At 40.3% G+C, this 20,822-nt stretch overlaps 1 protein-coding gene across 2 annotated transcripts in view; it reads right to left on the reverse strand.

The window, feature by feature from the left end:
• BMP2K (BMP2 inducible kinase) overlaps positions 1-12,636 on the reverse strand; it is a 145,523-nt gene extending 132,887 nt beyond the window's left edge. The window contains exon 1 of one of the 2 annotated variants that reach the window (XM_058433536.1): positions 12,262-12,636. In XM_058433536.1, coding sequence (XP_058289519.1) covers positions 12,262-12,439 — 178 coding nt within the window. In that variant the 5' untranslated portion in view covers positions 12,440-12,636. The remainder of the gene's footprint in view (positions 1-12,261) is intronic. The other variant, XM_032149198.2, reaches the window with a different exon arrangement.
• Between the last annotated feature and the right edge of the window lie 8,186 nt (positions 12,637-20,822).

Genomic DNA, 20,822 nt, shown 5'->3' on the forward strand with positions numbered 1-20,822 from the left:
GTTTCCTATATTTCATCTTCCAAAGCAAAAGAAAAAAAGAAAAAAATCAGCGAAATTGACCTTATACTATCCATAATGGCCCACCACAACTTTTTGAAATACCTTTAGTGTATTTTTAAAAAATAAAAAAAAAACAGCCACTATTCTAAGATGAAAACAAATCTGAACCTTGAATCTGTATATAAGGGTTTCTCAAGCTAGAAATTTATGGGCATTAGTTACATCCAACCTTGAACACTATGGATTCATACAGCCCTTACAAATGCACTTCCAACATTCCCTATGGATAGGCAAAAAATACCATACACAAACACATATTTTAAAAAAATAAAACTCATGGGTTTGCAATATTTCTAAAGTTCCCACTGCACTAAGGTGAAAAACTATAAAACCCATAACAGCTACCTTCACTTGTTTAAAAATAAAAACAAGTACCAATTTGGGTTAAGATCCTTAGAATTTCTCCTTTGGGTTGTGTAAACATTTTGCTAAAAGATGAAAATTTACCAAAGATTTAGCAATCCAGTTAACTATTCACTAGGATTTAAACTGAGCTGTCTGGATGAGTTAACCATAATACTGTGCTAATGAAACTAAGGATCTATTCCAATTTCAATTTAGGCCCATTAGGTAGAAAAAAAAAAATCCTTAGATCCACATTACTACACGTAACAGTTAACTATCTTACATACTCCTGTTAGTGATCATAGAAGACACCATCAAAAGCCTACGTACAGCTGAGCATATATACACCCAACCTCTGAAGAAATATTTCAGAACACATGTCCTACTGATCATGAGTCAGTAGCAACTTTTTTTTTCTATGCCTGTATAAAAAAATAGACCATTAACATTCAACGGAAGAGAATCTGTGATGCAGGCAAGAGAATGAAAAAATGGGTAATTGCCAGTGATGCATAATCCCACTCCCTAGAAAAATAGTCCTGACAAGATTCAGGAAAAAAAAAAAATTACTTTAGTAGTAGTATCTTTATGATTCAGAAAGAATAGTAAAACCTAAACTAACCAATGACAATCTCATTCAAAAGAGAATACTTATGTATAAAGCTCCAGGCAGCCCTAACAATGGTCCAACAGCAAAAATAAAGCAAAATAAGTAAATACAGCATTTAGGCAAGGGGAAGTAGTGTACCGGAACCCTCTCTTCCAGAAAATGACAGAAAGAATAGCCAAGGGTGGTTTGCTACCCTCTGACCTTTGGGCCAGGCTTACAAATTTCCTAATCTAAAAGCAAACTAAATGTCTTTCCACCCAGAAAATAAGTACCTTCAATATCATACAGTCCAGTTACAGGAATCCCCAAAGTTAATGCTCATTTGTTTCCCTCCCCAGGAGCCTTAAGGAGATGAGATCCCCTTCTTCTTCCTAATACCGTCATCCTCTTAGACACCATTCATCCCATTAAGCCTTGGTACTATCTGCCACTCAAGATAAAGCCACACACAGCTGACCATCCCCAAAACTGTTTCCTCTTAAGATCAGTTATTCAAAGCACATACTTTAGACTACCCAGCTCCCACTCTGTCTAACGGTAGTGGCTCAAGGGAATTCAGGCTAGAACATTTTGAGAGTCACATCAAATACAAGCAATGCAGTACCCACAAAACAAAGATGTACTATACATATAACCATAACAGAAATAAAACAGGCTAGGAGTCCAAAAATAAATCTGGTAGTATTTTTTTCATCCATCTATTTAATGCTAGAACTACTTTATTAACAAATATCTCTATCTCCTTATTTTAAAATGGACAGAACTTCAGAAACAAAGTCAGCCTTCTCCTAAATATCAACTGAACAGTTTGATATGTCAAGCATGGCTGCTATCCAATTGTTTCGTAGTAATTTGTAGCAAGCCCTCTGATCACTTTTGAATACCAAAACTCAATCTCTTACAGAGGTACTGAATACTATCATGAGTACAGCACTGCAAGAGATAAAAGAGGAATACAAGGCCAAGCATGGTGCCTCACACCTGTAATCCCAGCACTTTGGGAGGCCAAAGCAGGAGGACCACTTGAGGCCAGGAGTTCAAAACCAGCCTGGATAACATAACAAGATCCCATCTCTACCAAATATTTTAAAAAGAATGAATACAAGATAAGCCTTAAAAGAATTAAATTTTAAAGTAGAGAAAACTACCCATTTTATTAGAATAGAACAAAGCTATTTAAGATAAGTGCTATATGAGTAACAGTTGCTATGCAAAGCAAAGGAAGGCATAATTACACTTATTTGGTTGTAGATAGGGTTTCAGGAAAAAATAAAGATTGCAAAAAAGTAACTATTTTAAATATATCCTACAAGACCCAATTTTTAACAGAGTGGTGGAGGCCAGTATTTGCATTCTGGGCAAACACAACAACATAAGCTAAAAAATAGAAATGGGAAAGTGTGGCAAGGTGGCACATGCCTATTGTCCCAACCATCTGGGAGGCTAAGGCAAGAGGACTGCTTGAGGCCAGTAGCTCAAGACTGCAGTGAGCTATGATCACACCACTGCACTCCAGCCTAGCCAATAGAGACCTTGTCTCAAAACACACACACACACACACACACACACACATTGGGTGGCTTATAAGCAACAGAATTTCTTACTGTTATGGAGACTGGAAAGTCCAAGAGCAAGGTGCTGGGAAATTCAGTGCCTGGTGAGGGCTTGTTTCCTCACACACGGCCATCTTCTCACTCTCACCTTATGTAGTGGAATGGATGAGGGATCTCTCTGGGGCCTCTTTTATAAGGGCATTAATTCCATTCATGAGGGCTCTCATGACCTAATCACTTCCCAAGCGCCCCATCACTAAATAGCATCACCTTGGGGGTTGGAATTTCAACATATGAATTGGGGGAGGAGTCACAAACATTCAGACTATAGCAGAAAGCTTGAGAGAAGTGCAGAAAATATCAAGCACATGAGTGTAATATAAGTAGGGAGTAAGAGTAAGAGATTAAGGCTAGAGAGGTAGGTTGGAGGTCATACTGCAGGGGGTCCTGAATCCTAGAGTAACGAGTTTGTACTTTACTTGGTTAGGCAAGTAAGAGAGTGACATGAGCATAAGTCCATTTTAGGAAGAATAAACTGGAAGGAATACAAGAATTGGTTTGGCAAGGAAAGAGTCTAAAAGAACAGTCCAAATGCTAATGTAATTCTCTAAATGAGATGTATTAAGGACCCAAATTAGGGCTGACAGCATTGGAAACAAAAAGTACCCAATTTCCCACACATATCACGGGTAAACTTTCTATCTGTAAACTTAATCGGAGAAAGTACTGTTATATCTCCTCCACATATATTCTTTTTGAATAAAAAGGTTTTGTTTTATCACTTTCTAATACTCTCTAATATACATATATTCTGCAGGAGCCTCTTAGAGAACACAAGATAGTAAAATAAGCAATTAAGGTGGCATGCCCACTGAAACTAAATAGTATTCTGAAATGTCACACAATTTAATTTGAGCTTCTACCTGGATCTCAAGGAATAGCATGTAAGGCAACTTCTTGGAAAAGACCTTTTTCCAATGATTAAAAAATAATTTTAGGCCGGGCGCAGTGGCTCATGCCTGTAATCCCAGCACTTTGGGAAGCCAAGGTGGGCAGATCACTTGAGGTCAGAAGTTAAGAGACCAGCCTGGCCAACATGGGGAAGCCCCGTCTCTACTAAAAATACACAAATTAGCCAGGTGTGGTGGCAAGAACCTGTAATCCCAGCTACTTGGGAGGCTGAGGAAGGAGAATCACTTGAACCCAGGAGGCAGAGGTTGCAGTGAACCACAACTGCACCACTGCACTCCAGCCTGGGCAACAGAGCAAGATTCCGTCTTGAAAAAATAAAATAAAATAAAATAAAAATAATTTCATACTTTAGGATTAAAAAATAAATTGCCATTCTATTGTGAAGTCTGTCAAAGAACTCAAATTGTATAACGATCAAACACAATCCTTTCATTACGGTCTCAATCCTGAAATTGTTCATTGCCATTCCTCCCTATCCCATGCTCCTCATTTATCAAAAAGAGCAGTAAAAATCAGTTACACAGACAGAATCCAAGAATACTAAAATGGAAAAAGATGTTACAAATTCATTTTTTCCACTTCATTTTTTTCTTGAGGAAACTGAAGTCAAAACGTCTCAATGCAAGTTAGAGGCAGAACAGGGATTACCAGCTGGTATTTTCCCCCCAATAGATGCGTCCAAGAAGGCACTATTTCAAAGATAATTAAAAATGTTAAAATGGGCAAACTAGTAGCAACAATCATTTCATATTTTAAAATAATACTTACTGAAAAATGCCTCTAATGTTACTGCAATTCTACAAGACTAGGATAAACCAAAAACAAAGTCTCTCTGTAGAAAACGCCTTACAACCACTTTCCTGCAGAGAGAGATTTTTGAAACAGTTAGCAGACATGTGCTGACTGACCTCATTTGTAAAGCTGATACACATAGACAAAGAATCTCCAAATTAACTAAGTGCCCAGCTATTTAAAACAGCTCAGTCATTAACCACTCAACTTCCCAACTTAGTCCCCTAAAAATAGCAGGCTGTGGGTAGATGAATGGTTCACCAGATGCATGCAAGATAAAACCAAGGAATAAACAGTCCCAATCCCTTGGAGATGAAAAATTATACCCAACCACTAGAAAAGTGTGGCAGCTTTGAAATGGTAGTTCAGGACTCTTAATTTTGGAATCCCAAGTCAAGGCTTTAATCATTTTGATAGCTACCAAATGAGCTCTAATGGATGTATATGAAACTACTTCAAGTTTTGACAAAAAAATAGGTGGGAAAAGGTGAAAGAAAACCAAGATAATATACAAGAACAGAAAGAACACTATACAAGACCCAGGATCAACATAAGGACATCTGTCTCACTTTCTAGTATGCTCTCTAACATTAACAACATCAAGGACCTTTTCCAAGTTTCCCTCCTGTGCACCCTATGATGAAACATACTAACAAATATTAATTCATTTCCATTATTTTTAAAATATCAAAGACATAGCCTTTTCAATCTGCCCAGCATCACAATGTCAGTATTAACCACAATAGTTGACTACAGCCTAAAAGCAAAGATATTTGGCATGTTTGTACAATTTAGCACTTTTATCTTTATTTATTTATTTTTATTTTTTATTTATTTATCTATTTATTTATTTATTTTGAGACAGCATCTTGCTGTGTCACCCAGGCTGGAGTGCAATGGCTCTATCTCACCTCACTGCAACCTCTGCCTCCTGGGCTCAAGGGATTCTCCTGCCTCAGGCTCATGAGTAGCTGTTATTACAAGCACATGACACTATGCCCGCCTAATGTTTGTACTTTTAGTAGAGACGGGGTTTCACCCTGTTGGCCAGGCTGATCTCGAACTCCTGGCCTCAAGTGATCTACCTGTCTCGGCCTCCCAAAGTGCTGGGATTACAGGCGTGAGCCACCACGCCCATCCTGTACAATTTAGCACCTTTACTGGAGATAAAGCATTATAAATTTCCACTGTTTTTTTGGAATACTGAAAATTTAGAATAATTGTTTTAGTGTCAGTAGCTTGTCCTTGAATAAAACTACTACCTCTAGAGGAAATACATTAATGGACAATCAAAATTACATCCTAGGAGCTATCACTACAATAATAACATAAACAACCCAAAAGAGAACCATTTGTTAATAATATTGTATATAGTGTCCTTTGTTGCAAATAATTTCCATTTTATATTGAAATCATGTGCTACTATATAGGTCAAAATTTTATATAGCTGATTGAAACTTGAAAATTCAATATGGCTGAGGGACACATAATTATCTAACAAACTATTCAGATATTTTTCAAACACAAATGTGATACTTATTCAGGATAAATGTGATACCAAATATACAATAAAGTCACTATAATTTCCAAATCAGATTTCACTGAAAGCTTATAACCAAATCGGAACTTAAAAGTTCACTCATATTTATGAAGAGATTTGGCAATGCACTGTCAGGTACTGTCACACATTATCTAATCTTCATAATAGATATTAACTCCTTGTTTCAGAAGAGGAAACAATGTTTTCTAAGAGCTTAATTAAACAACAACAAAAAAAGGTGCTGAGTAAGTACTACTGGACAACTGAATGCACAGGTGAATAGACTTTGGTTCTACCCCCAAAAAGCTCAGCATCCAAAAAAAGCTGTCAAAATCAATCACAAAATGTAAAACAATTTCACAATTGCATGTAACATACTTTTTAAAAAACTCAGCCACCTTTGTAGAATAAATAAAAATATAATATCAACAAAACAAGATAACTACAAGGGGGCATCTGGGTTATTTTTATTCTTTCCTGTTTCAAGTTGTTAAGTGAAATGACACTGCCTTAACTGTTGTTTGTCTTCACCAAACTAGAAAACTCAGAATCCTCTGGCCTAAGTACAAAACCTTTGATGGTCCAGTCAAGAGCCCTCCATTGGTGCTCTTCAATTTGCAAATTAGGCCTTAAATTCTACTGAAGATCATCATCTGATTAAAAAGAAAAAAGAAAAAAAAAAAGTCAAGCATCATTTCCTTTGAGAAGTAGCTGAATGTTCACGGTATGGCCAACTTGTGTGATACAACATCAATTAAAACAGAGTCTGTCTAGCCTTAAGAATTTTACTGTCTGGTAGCGGAGGTGACAGAGGAACAGTAGTTAACAACCTTAGTGTTTCTAGGTGCTTACATAATTCCATCTCAAGACAGGTTAAATTTGACAAGAGGGAAAAAAGCAAATAGTTACAAGTGTCCACAGAAAGGAGGAAGTGATCATAACTAGTACTTAGGAAACAGGGATTACAGAGACAAAGGCAGAGTGCTAGGCAAGTACAAGATTCAGTCATGGACCAACAGGGAGTGGAGCACATTGCACCAGGCGCAAAGAGTATTCACCCAGCAAATAATTACAGGTAAGCTTTTAAAGATAAGAAGTGAGCATGAATAACTGTAAAGGCCAGGCGAAAAAATGTGATCAGGTAAGAAGACAGCAACACAACTGCTCACTCCCTCCCCTTCTTGAAATACTCTCAAGTTTCCAGGTATCACAGTGTCCTGGTATTCCTCATACCTCTCTAGCACCTTCTTCTTAGTCTCCTTCGCCCACTCTAAATCAGTGGTACTCGGTACTCAAGGTGTGGTTCCTGAACCGGCAGCATCTGTATCACTGAAAGAGTGGGCCTCACTCAGACATAATCAAAAGTTGGGGACCAGGCTCAGCACTTTGTGTTTTACCAAATCCTCTGAATGTTTACAGTGAACACTAATGTCTGAGACCAATGCACTATAGGAGTCCTTCAATGAGCACCTTCTCATTCTACACTCTCCCTACACCCATCTTCTCCCAGGGCTTTAAATAACAGCCGGGGCTCACTAATCAATCAGAAGTACCATCTCTAAACCCAAACACCTTTGCTGAGTTGCAGACCACATACCCAGCTTCCCATTTGATATTTCCTCTCAGATATCTCATCCAAACACATCTCTAAACATGTCTGGAACTACTGGCTGTCCTCCAAACACCTCAAAAAAAAAAAAAAAAAAAAAATCTGTTCCTTATGTTCCCAAATGGTACTTTCACCTGAGAGATACATAAGCAAGTCATTCCTAACACTTCCTATGACCACCACAAGGTCTTCCCCATTTAAGCATTATCATCTTCATCCCCACTGTCACCATTTTAACCTTATAATTTGTATACCTCTCTACACAGCAATCAGCATGATCATGTAAAAATACAAATCAGAGCATGTCACTGCCCCAATTCAAATCCTTCAATAGCTTCCTGTTGCATTTCAGATAAAACCTAAACTCCTCGGCATGGTATACTAAGCCCTGGACCCTGGTCACCTTGCCAACATTATCTTGGATCTCTCTTACATGTGATTCACTCATTGCAGTCCACAGCTCTGAGCATATTTCAGTTTCTGAAACTTCCTTCCCTCACATAGAGACTTCAGTCTTCATGACATACTTCAAATCACCCCGACCTCACACCTCTGTTTTTACCCAACTTTATTTATCCTTCAGGTTTCTGCTAAAAGATCAAAAAGGCCTTCCTTGACCCCCCAGTCTAAACTGAATTCTCTCATAAAACCCTGACCATTGTCTTCACGACACATATCAAAAATTTTAACTATAGTAACTTCGCGATTTTTGTTGGCTTGTTTAGCTTTCACCTTCTACACTAATCTGTAAGTTTCATAGGCCAGAAGAATACCTCCACTATTGTCCTCTACTATGTTAAGCAGCACCTAGCAGTGCTTAGCACACAAAAGGCATTTAATGAAGTCGTGTAGTAGTAACAGTTGTTGATATTTTTATTCGATCCTCCCCTTTTTTCTATCCTCTCTATCTTCTCTTGGGAATGTTAACTTACAAGTTACTGGGCAGCCACAGATGGTTTCTGCAAATGAGATATAACGCTTAAATCTATTATTTCCCTACTAATTTATAGTGCAAAATCAGATGTATAGTACAACCTTCCTGAAAAATTAACAATGAGAACTGGCTAATACCTAGCTTATCTAAGCATTTAACTCTAAGAGAAATACTGAGCTATTTTTAAAGAACCCTGTAGTAAATTCCTGGCCTCCGATTACCAACAAGCCAATAACCCCAAACACCCATCTCAGTAAATCTTACCCACATCACCATATTCACACTATCATTCCTACCCAGCCCCTATAACCTCGTGATTACATTTTCTCAACAAGTTATCTCTGCTCTCCCAGTCTCAACACCCCATTTTAGGTCCATTTTGTACCAAGGACATTTAGGGAAAACAATGTCCCCTACTCAAAAACCAACTTATTATCAGTCAGTATTAAATCCTCAGACTAGCACCAAAGGCTTGTTATGGTGATGCATGTGGTCAACAAGCCAATCCTAGGTTTTAATAAAAACTTGGAAGGTTACATTGAATTAATTATATGAGCCTGACAATTTGTCACTGTTTGAAGCTAAAACCAACACACGGCTCTCCCTCATTTCTACGGACCAAAGTTGGGATCTGCTTAGCACAGACTCCTAAACTAAACAGTTTTTAAGAAAAAAACATGAACTGCCTCACTATGCTATCAGTCCTTTAAACTTTGAGGAGGAACTAAAAAGGTGCAAGTTCTATTTTCAAACACTTATGTGCTTGACTACAAAGACATTATGATACAAAGTATATAATGTTTCAGAGAGAAAACTTTAAGTTTAGTTATAACATACAACCTACTCCTGAGAATCTGCTTTTTAAATTATAGACATAATATGTGCATATACATATCTACCTATAACAAAGGTTGCTCCTCATTAGTTGGGGATACTATATTTGCAAATTCATCTACTCACTAACATTTATTTGTATCCCCAAAATCATTACTCATAGCACTTCCACTGTCATTTGCAGACATGTGCACAATGGTGAAAAATGTGAGTCGACTGACGTGCACATTCTTGTTTCAGCTTACATAGTGTAAACAAGTGTCCTTTTCATGGTCTATTTAGTGCCATGTTTCTCTCATTTTTGTGCCTGCTATTGGTGATTTCACTGTTGAAACAGTCCCTAAGCATAGTGCTAAAGTGCTGTCTAGTGTTCAAGGAGCAAAGACTACAGAGAAAATACAAGTGTTAGATAATCTTCATTGAGGCGTGATTTACAGAGCTGTTGGCCATGATTTCAATGTTAATAAATCAACCAAATATATTAAATAAGGTGTGTTTAAACTGCAACACACATAAAACAAGGTTGTATCTTGATCAGTTGACAAAAATGTTGTGAACAGAAGCTTCCAGGAATCTAACACTATAGTAGGAGCAGTGGTTCAGTGTTTGCTAATCCAGTTTTCACGGTGACTTTTTGGAACATAACTAATTATATACAAATAACAAGAGAGAGACAGACTGATTTATTAAAAAGACACTGCAGAGGTCATTATGAGTAAACTACCAATGTTTGCAGGAGCATGGCAAAAACACTTCAGGGCACAGTATCTACTGAGTCTTCCTGGCTCTGTTTAAACAACTTTGGGCCAAAGCAAAAAATGCAAAATCTACCAAGTTTGTGCTTTGGTCTGTCTTAGCTTCTACCACTTTGCCTACCCAGTGGTGTGCCTCTCCCCAAATCAAGTACTCTAAACTTTAATGCATTTTCACAAGCACATGACCCAATCTTATGATCAGGCAGACCCATCAATTATTGATTAATCACGCTTAAATGCGAAGTAGACTTGTGCTTAAACATCTTGTCTAAATTGTGGCACTATTTATTAGGAAGGGAGAGGGGATATTAAGCATCTGAAATAAGAACAGACCGGCCAAGATCAAAAAGTAAACTGATTATACATAGACAATTCCAGTTGTGTGGGTGATGGAGACAGAAAAAATATACAAGGAAAGAAAACCTAGGCCTTGGCCTCCCTTCCCGGAAATTAAAGCTGGGGTGTAGGATGGAGAAGTTTCATCTTCCAAAAGGATTTCTTCAGTCCTTGCTTCCTCCTAGCATTTGATTATTGATTTTTCAAGAGAAATGATACATTTATGGCAAAATTCAGTGGAACACTCTAACAGTGACATTAGCGCTTGAAATAAACTTTTATTCTTCGTTGTGGTTGAAGGACCTCTCTTTTGAAATTCATCTTTATTATTTTCCAAAATTTTTTTTTATTGAAAATGGCTTGCTTAGGGTAGTGAGTAATACAAGTTACAAATTCAAAATCTAGTTTGTGAAATGTCAGTATTTTTTTTCTATTAAATAAAAGACCCATCTGGGATTTAGTGGAATGAAATAAGTGTAACACTACTCAAGCTACACTTCAATTCGTTACTAAAACAATTCAAAGACAGAATATGGCATTTGAGTGAATAGCCATGTGTTTTTAAAACCTACAACACAATCTAAACCAATAATTGAAATTCATGTGTAATAAAGAGCTAGAAAACTTTATAGTATAGTAAATCTTTTATAAAGACCACTCACCACATATTCATTCTTCTGAAAAACTAAGGATCCTCCTCCTCCCACCTCTCCAAGTTTCGGCTAAGATCATTATTCTGAGCAATGGTTCACGAAACAATGATATGTACACCTGAACAATTCACGATTTCTTTCTGTTTCAAATATTTTATACAAAAATCTTCAGGTTTTTTCCCTTGTGCTAATTCACTGTTGTTTATAGCATTTCAAAAAATACAAGCGGAATCTCAGTCTACTGTTTTCAAACCACATCAACGTCTAAGGCTCGGAGAACTGAATCCACTCTTCGATTTCTTTTATCTTAACCATAGAACTTAAAAGGGCCATTTATCAACAAAAAGTATTTCTTTTAAAGTGTTTATTTTGTAGTATCATTTTGCAATTAAAAACTCAAAGGCCAATGAAGCATGCAGCACACAGGGCAAGTATTTTCTACAAGGCAATTATGCCAGAAATACAAAACTAAATTCTAAGTTCTTTTAAAATGGAGTAAACTTTTTTTGTAAGTAGACTTCTACCTGCCGTCATAACCTGTTCCCGGTCATGAACGACCGACCACAAAACCTCGCAAGTGAAAGTTAACCTGCTTTTATATCACCTTTTAAACTACTATCAAAGAGACATACTGGGAGGGCATGAATAGTACCTTGTCCAACAGAGAAGATTCTAAATAACAAAGATAAATGGGCTTCAAGTTTACCTGCTCCTCAGTGCAACCTACTAACTGAATTTAGAGCGAAGGATCACCTCCAACACGCACACATGCACACAAATACATTGTTTTTCAACAGATGACTGAGCTGCAGCAAACCCCAGCTTGACACCAGGGGCTGCAGGGTCCTATGCCCTGCAGCGCGGGTGGAGGCTTAGATGAGGAGGCCAACGCATGACACCCGTCTGAGCCACAGCTGGCAGAACAGAGCTTCAATCCTGCTCGATCTGACCCTCTAATGAGTCACTGGCCCAATCGTAACACCAACCCACATCCTAGCGCGTCTACTACCTATTTTCTCGCGTCAAAAAGGACAGAAAATGATTTAAACTAGGCATGAGAGAACTATGCACCGGCCGGAGCAGCCAGCGGCAAGAAAAGCCAGCTTAAGAGAGAAAGCCTGAGCCACTCTTTAAGAGCCCCCGCTGGCCCGGCAGCAGAGGAAGAACGGGGTATAAGAGTCAGTCCGGAGGGCGAGGACCCGGAGAAGCCGCCGCCACACCCCAACCCTCCCTCACCTGCCTGTCCGAGCCTCCCCGGGCGCCCGTACCTTCGGCCAGCGACTCTTCCAGGGTGACCTGGTGGCGGCCGACCGCGAACACCCGGACTCCCACGGACGAGCCGCCGGAGCCGCAGCTGGCCCCGGCCCCGGCCCCGCCAGCCCCGCCACCCGCCGCTCCGCCGCCGCTGCTGCCCTCCGACTTGGGCATCCGAGAGAACTTCTTCATGGTCCCGCCGGCGTGCTGGAGGGCGCAGGGAGCGTGCAAGGGCAAGTCCCCGGCCCGGCGCGCAGCCGGGCGTCCGCGAGGGGTCGCCGCCCCTGGCCCGTCCGAGCGTCCGTGCGCGCTGCGGCCCGCCAAGACTCACATTCCGCACTCCCCAAGCGCACAGCCCGGGCCCCGCCGCCCGCTCCGCTGCAGCTGCCCGGCTCCCGCAGAGGGCGGTGGGGAGGGCGGGGACGGGGCGGGGCGCGAGGGGGCGGGTCCGAGTGCAGGGGTGACGCCGCCACCTCCGCCTGTGCCCCGGGCGTCCCGCCGCCTCACTAAGCGCCTGGAGTGCGAGCCGGGGTAGAGGGAGAGAGCGAAGGAGGCTGGGCGGCCGGCTCCTCCAGGGAGTGGGCTAGACGTTTCAAGCCGCAAACCCGCAGGACCGCAGCCCGTCGCACCGCCGCCGCCCCCGAGCCGCCCGCCACTCGTGGCCGTTGGCGGCGGCGGGGGGGGGGTGGGCGCTGCTGCCAACCGCTCACTGAGGCTGGGCGCCCCGCGCAGGCGCGCTGCCCGCGCCGCCGGAAGTGACGGTTCCGGCTCTTGTCACGTGGAGGGGGACCAAGGGAGGTGATTGTGGGGGTTGGGGACTAGGGCAAAGTCGGGGGTCCCGGGTCCAGGGTTGCGCCGGGAGGGTAATGGCCAGGCCAGACTTCGAGCAGGGAGGTGGCCCGGGGACTGGCTCCCGCGCTGGTCACCGCACCGGGGTCCGTCATCTCTACCGGGAGTCGCTGTGCCACTCTAGGGGCTCAAAAATGCCGCCAACAACTTTACCCCTGCTAAGGAACTTCTCGCTTCGTTTCTTAGCGGGTTCTCCAGGCCTTCTCCCTTGAGAATCTCCTTCCGCTCGCCCACCCTGAGCGTGGAAGGTGGGAGCAGGACGGAACTGGAGTGGATTCCGGTAACTGGACTTCTAAACCGACTCGGTGTCGTCGCGCTCTGTAGCGGACGCTTGTGCTGGGAAGCATTTTGCAGTTTATAAATTACTTAGGAGTACTTTAAACATCTCACGCCTGCTGTACCACAGCCATGTGGGGGTATTCGGAGCAGGTATTAAGGCCGTTTACAGACCATTCATCACAATTGGCTAAAGGAACTTAACGGAGTCGCCCAAGGTCACACAGCTGGCTCGTGGTAATTGAGGACCATTCTTTGATTCATAATTTTGTGCTTTTGGCCACCCTGAAAAAATAGATCGTTGAAAAACGGGCAGATTTAAGGCTGTTTGGAAGCAAAAGCGACCACTGCGTCCCCCTCTTAAAGAGATTTGCACCCCCTAACAACAACAACAAAAAGCCCCGTTGCATAAATTTCATAAACTGCAGGAGTCTCCTGACTGCAGGGTGAAGCAGCAAAATAAATATGGGTGTAAAACGTTCGGGAGTGGTAGGGAATGGCAAACTGTAGAGCCTGTGTAAAGTAAGAGCAGCCAATTCTCAGCTCCAGCCTACTTTTCCACAAAAGAAGATAGGCACACACACTGTGCCGAGAGGTTCCAGTTTCTTAAGAGAACCAAAAACCTGGAGCTTTTTTCTAATGTGGCATTTCCCTAATTTTTAAAATATAGATCAAATAAATTGTATCTGCAGGATTCCAGTATGCACCTTCTATGAAAGTAGATGAATGTGGTTCTATCCCCACCCCTATTTCTTTATTCTTTTTAATGAGATAACGGGTAGAAACATTAGAAAATGTTCTTAGACAAAAACTTTGAACTTAAAATCCTTGTTCTTTCTTCTCTGCTATTTGAAGAGAAGCTATTTCTGCCAACACTAAAAGAGTGCTCTGGATTTAGGCATTTCTGCTACATAACCCACTAAACTAAAATTCTTCATCCATAGAACTGACCTTTAAAGTAGATTCCAGCTTAGTGGAAGTGAGATTATATGTCAGATGATTGATGTGGTGTGGCAGTTGGGGATTTCCATTTAGAAACAAGCTGACCACTTTCGTTGCTGTGGGGCTTCATTGTGGAGTCTCATTCCTAAATTTGAATTGTTTTGAATTGTTTTTTAAGCAGAATAATGGAGAGATTAAGTCATTTCACGCAATTCAAAACTGGAGTCAAACAAACATACAAAGTTTGGGCTTGATATAACTTCACCTGATCACAACAAACCTGCTGTAATAAGTTTCAAAGTTAGTTTACGAGGATCACTTGAGGCCAGGAGTTCAAAACCAGCATGGTCAACATAACAAGACCTCATCTCTTTAAAAAAAATTAAAAATTAAAAATTAGCCAGGCATGGTGGTGGTGCACCTGTAATCCCAGCTACTCAGGAGGCTGAGGCAGGAGGATCGCTTGAACCAAGGAGTTCAAGGCTGCAGTGGGCTATGATGGCACTGCTGCACTCCAGGCTGGGTGTCTCTTAAAAACAAAACAAAAAAAAAGTTTGGCCAATCAAAGTGGCTTACACCTATAATCCCAGCACTTTGGGAAGCTGAGGTGGGTGGATTGCTTGAACTCAGGAGTTCAAGACCAACCTGGGCAACATGGTGAGACCTCCCATCTCTATCAAAAATACAAAAATTAGCTGGGCGTGGTGGGGTGGCGCAGGCCTGTGGTCCCTGCTACCTGGGAAGCTGAGGTGGGTGGATCACTGGAGCCAAGGAAGTTGAGGCTGCAGTGAGCCATGATAGCACCAACTGCACTCCAGCCTGGACAACAGAGGAAGACCCTGTCTCTAAGTAAATAAATAAGTCAATTTACAATTAATGGGGTGAAGATTACTTGTATGTACCAATGTAACTTGACTTTTGATATTGAAATGTATAATTATAATAAATGTATAATTAAATGTGTAATAATGTATAGACTCCCTCTGAAAGACGAGGATAACACCAAGCAATATGTTCTTTGATTTTTCTCACCAAGGATGTGACAAAATTTGGATATCCTCCCATCTTTATAGTACGTTAATGTCACAATATTCTGTAACACCCAATAACAAACATATAACTTAAAAATGCAAAGACTACTAACAATCAAAAACATTAGAAAGATGTGGTAGTGCACACCTATGGTCCCAGCTACTCAAGAGGCTTAGGCAGGAGGATCGTTTGAGCCTAGGAGGTTGAGACTGCAGTGAGCTGTGATCACACCACTGTACTCCAGCTTGGGTGACAGAGCAAGACCCTGTCTCAAAAAAAAGCAAAAATGTTGTAGAGTATTTCCCCTCTTATCCAGGAAGGATACATTCCAAGACTCCCAGTAAACACCCGAAAGTGAGGATAGTAACCAAACCACGTATATATAATGCTTTTTCCTATATATACATACCTTTGATAAGGTTCAGAGTTTAAATTAGGTACAGTAAGAGGTTAACAACAATAATGAATTAGAACAATTATAACAATTTCATGGATGGAAGATTCATTTTTACTGTAGATCTTAGCAACCTCAGCATATGACTTTTTTAATTAAGTTGAGAACTTCACCTTTTCATTTAAGGAAAGCACTTTATGACTTCTCCTTGGCATATTCGAATTGCTAGCATCATTATGCTTGCACTTGGAGCCATTAGTAAGTAAAATAAGGTTCCTCGAACACAAGCACTGTGACAGTGGATCTGAAAACTGGAAAGGCTACTAAGTGACAGGCAGAGAGTATAGACAGATATACTGGGCAAAGGGATGATTCACCTACCAGTCGGGCTACTCAGAACAGCGTGCAATTTAAAGTTTACCAATTCATTTTTCTGAAATTTTCCATTTAATATTTTCAGACCATTGTTGACCACAGGTAACTGAAACTGAGGAAAGTGAAACCGTGGGGATGGGGGATTACTATATTACTAATAACAAGAAGGCCAAACATTTACAAACACTTTTACTACCAAAAGATATTAACATCTATTGTTAAATCATATTCTTCTAGCAAATTTGTGAAATAAGAATGTGTAACCTGAAATCAATTTTTAGGTAGAAATTGAGATATTAAGGGCAGACTGTAACCAGCAGAAAAACTATATTGAAATTTCTAGTGTTTCCGATTTTTTTTGAGAAAGTCTTATAGCCATATATTAATTTCTCACTCCTGCACCTTAAATTTATTTACTGGCTTATAGTAGATTAAGCATTGTAAAGACTTTCATTTTAATGAATCATGCAATTCTTGGACACAAAATACTCTTCATGAGTTAAAAACCTTTGTAATACACTAGCTAGTGTTTAGAACAAACTAAAATGCTATGACGTGATCTGAAAGTTCGAGAGGTACAAATACAGAAGTCAAATCCCAGACCCCAAAGAAAACTTTTTTATCAACATGCAGTATTAAACATATAGTATCTTTCCTAATTAATATTAGACTATTAAAATCTGTGCTTATGATTTTAAGAGGTTCCATACATTTTGACCTTTAACAATTTTAATGAGTCAACATAGCAGAATATTTCTTTAAGTAAATAGATTTTTTCCAAATATTCTTGTGTGTGTGTGTGTCTGGGTGGGTTGGTGGATGGGTGTGTGGTTACAGTTTGATGATCTTCCCCAGCATATACTGGAAGGATTACTGAACCTAGTTGCATCACAGTATATATACTCAGAGCGCCCTAATCACCATTATTTGGATTTGAAGCCAGAAAGAATGGGCTCAGTGGTTCTGAAGCAGAAATTTTAGTGAATAAAAAGATGTGGGAAGGCCAGGCCTGGTAGCTTACGCCTGTAATCCCAGCACTTTGGGAGGCCGAGGCAGGAGGATTGCTTGAGCCCAGGAGTTCAAGACCAGCCTGGGCAATATAATGAAAACCATCTCTACAAAAGAACATTTAAAAATTAGCTGAGTGTGGTGGCACATGCTGCAGTCCCAGCTACTCGGGAAGCTGAGGTGGATTGCTTAAGCCCAGAAGGTGGAGGTTGCAGGGAGCCGAGATCACACCACTGCACCATTGCTAATGTTGAAAAATGAAATGTTTCTAATGTCTATATCCAGGAAAACTCTCTTGTGTATTTGGAGTTCCATGCAGAAGGCAGTCTCAGGCATTGTTTTGGTGGAGACGTACCTTCTGTTTATCTTACTTGCAGTCCAAATTCCAAGTTCTATAAACAGTTGTAACCTTTCTTGTTGGCAAAGAGAGTTTTTTTTTTTGTTGTTTGTAAATGTCCAGATGCCATTCTTTGCATGTTCCCAACCACCTCCCAGTAGTAGTGACCAGGTGAACCAAGATGAGCCCAGAGCACGAACTAATCTTTCGGTGCACTTTTTCAGCTTTTGTCTGATACTTCCACAATGAGCATTCTTCAGATCATCAGAAGTGATGAGATTATTACTGTGTCACCATCTCACGTCATATCCAGTTTTCTGGTTTATCATAAAAGATATACAACTCAGGGACAGCTGCCTAGATGAGATGCATAGGGCAAGGTACAGAAAGTGGTAGTGCACAAAGCATCCATACCTTCTCCAGGTGCACCACCCTTCCACCACCTCGATGTGTTCACCAACACAAAAGCACCATCTTCTAGTTTTACACTCATTATTAGACCATGGAAGAACATCAGATGTGGCTTCCTGTCAGAAAATGAAATCTCTACCAAAAAAAAAAAAAAAATGTAGATTCTGGCCATCTTAAACAATGGCATTGAGGTGACTTACAGTCAGAACACAGATATAGATAGTTTAATAAAAGTAAAAGAATTATAATTTTATTTCAATTTGTTTTAGATATATCAGTCATATATTTATAGATGTACGACTATAAAAATAGTTGGAAAGTTGCCACATAATGAAGACTTTCATTTTTAAAAATAGATTGCTTCCCTTTACACATTTCACGTTACACATTTCTGATAAAGTCAATACATCATCATAGCTAACTACAGTATTCTGAGATCCTTAAACAGGAAGGATTTTGACAATGAGGGAAGAAAGAATGATTGTTACATTTTGTTTTCTACTGGAAAAATATAACTTAATCCCCATGTATTTTGCATTAAGGTGGCTCTCAGAGACCTATGAGAAGTGAGAAAGACTGACACAGATTAAATAAATGTGCTTATCCCAAAAGGCTTATTCCACTGCCACAGTGACTTTCATAAGTCATGTCTCCCAATACCTGATTAATCATTTTTCCTCATAAGTCAATGTTTTCCTTTGATAACATGTCTTCTATCATCATTAGCCTCACTGTGTTTTACTGTTAAGAATAATTATTTTTCCTCAGCCAGGCGTGATAATTCATACCTATAATCCCAGCACTTAGAGAGGCAGAGGCAGGAGGATCATTCGAGGCCAGGAATTTGAGACAAACCTGGGCAACACAGTGAGATTCTGTCTGTACAAAACATTTTTTTTAACTTTGTTCAAAGAATATTTTTCCTGTCTAACATTATTACATTATACCAAGTTAAATGTTCATGTCTTTGCTTTCCAAAAAAGTAAAAGTTCTAAGGTCTATTAAAAGAATACATATGCCTCCATTATCAAAACAAATGTTTTTAAGATATCAGTAATATTTAAATCCTCTGTTAAAACTACTCAATATCATCACTATCCCTTGTAAAAATTCATATATACCTAAAAAAAATCTGATTGTATAGTGCAAAATACCAAGATACTCACAAATATTCTTAACAGGAAATATGTGTCATTTGACATGAAATACACTTCTATGATAGAGTTTTGACCATGCTTTTTAAAAAGACTGCAGGATATAGGCATCTTCACCACCGAGAGAGGCGCTTTTGTCCTTACCCAGTAAATGGAGTGGCAGATAGGGGAGTTCTGCACCTTGTCCTCACACCTCATGACAGGGATAGTTTTCTCCCTATAGAAGTATCTGTCCTAGAGAGTAGGATTACAAACACATTTCTGGATATGTTCCCACCCTCCCTCTTCTTCTTTTTTTTTTTTTTTTTTTTTGAGATAGAACTTGCTCTGTCACCAGGCTGGAGTGCAGTGGCGTGATCTCAGCTCACTGCAACCTCTGCCTCCTGTGTTCAAGTGATTCTCCTGCCATAGCCTCCCAAGTAGCTGAGATTACAGGTGTGTGCCACCATACCCAGCTAATTTTTGTATTTTTAGTAGAGACAGGGTTTCACCATGTTGGCCAGGATGGTCTCGATCTTCTGACCTCGTGATCCACTCGCCTCGGCCTCCCAAAGTGCTGGGATTACAGGCATGAGCCACGGCACCCAGCCCTCCCTCTTCTTTATAGCCCTGCGTTTCCTTCTTGTAGACAAGCTACTACCTTTCTCCTGTTAACATTTATATAAAACTTCAGCAGAGTATAAAGTAAGAACTAATTCTTATTGGGCACTTGCAATGTGCCCGTGCTACTCTAAAGTGCTTTACATGTATTAACTCAGTAAATCTTTATGACAACACTATACAATAGCTTCTATGATTTCTCTTACTTTGCAGAAGAGAATACTGATGCACGGGAAGATTAGGTCACAAGCCCAAAGTCTTATGACTTTAAACAGGGTTCAAAAACACCTGGTATAACTTTATGGCTCATGCTTTTAACCACACCATACGGATTCTTTGAAAATACATAATAAATGACATGATAGCTACAGTCTGAAATGATAAGGTACCTCCTGCTGTACTTATCTTAGATGTGTGCCACCATAGCTCAGGGAACCCTGCTATAATAAGTGGGATTAGGTTTAATTTCTGATTAATTGGGTATTTAAAATTTTTTAATTTTTTTTAGGTTTACAGTGTTTATTTATGACAAACATTCCACATCCATGATTCTCTCCTGTCAAACATTTTTTCCGATGATGCCACTGGCCTTGGCCAATCAGAGAATGTAGTCATCTGACTCACCCATTCAGCAAATGACCTCGCAGACAGCATACGTTTTAAACTGGCCATTAAACCTGCCTCTGACCTTGTCGGCCTCCACCACATTCATCTGGATGGATGCATGGTTCTTGGCACCAGTGATGCGGTTACTAGCAGAGACTTTCTGCTGCACGTACAGGTCCACAAGCTCGCCGCCGTCCTTCTGCATCTCAAGACCGCGCCTGCTGCCACGACACTGCATGTGAGCAGAGAAAGGAAAACAACTGGGTATCTGTAAAATTTAACAAATATTTGCTAAATATCTAAAAAGGGTAAAGCACTGTAGATTGGGGCAGCTAGGAGCAGCTGAACAAGTTGAATAAAACAAGTCATGGCTTCAAAGTTTATACACTTTTGGAGTGGATAAAAATATGTACAGGACCATATAAGAGAGACAGAGACAAATTGGAAGTGGAGATAAGGCTGACTCTAAGTTATGTAGAAATGATGGGCTCTAAGGTCATATTATTATGGTGCATTGCCTTCAAGTCTCCTCCTGGCAGTATGGTTGATGTTGTGATCTTACAAACTTCTGGAGACAGAAAACCAGCTCTT

Source organism: Hylobates moloch, unplaced genomic scaffold (genome assembly GCF_009828535.3).
Source record: "Hylobates moloch isolate HMO894 unplaced genomic scaffold, HMol_V3 SCAFFOLD_2, whole genome shotgun sequence".
NCBI classification, from domain to species: Eukaryota; Metazoa; Chordata; class Mammalia; order Primates; family Hylobatidae; genus Hylobates; species Hylobates moloch.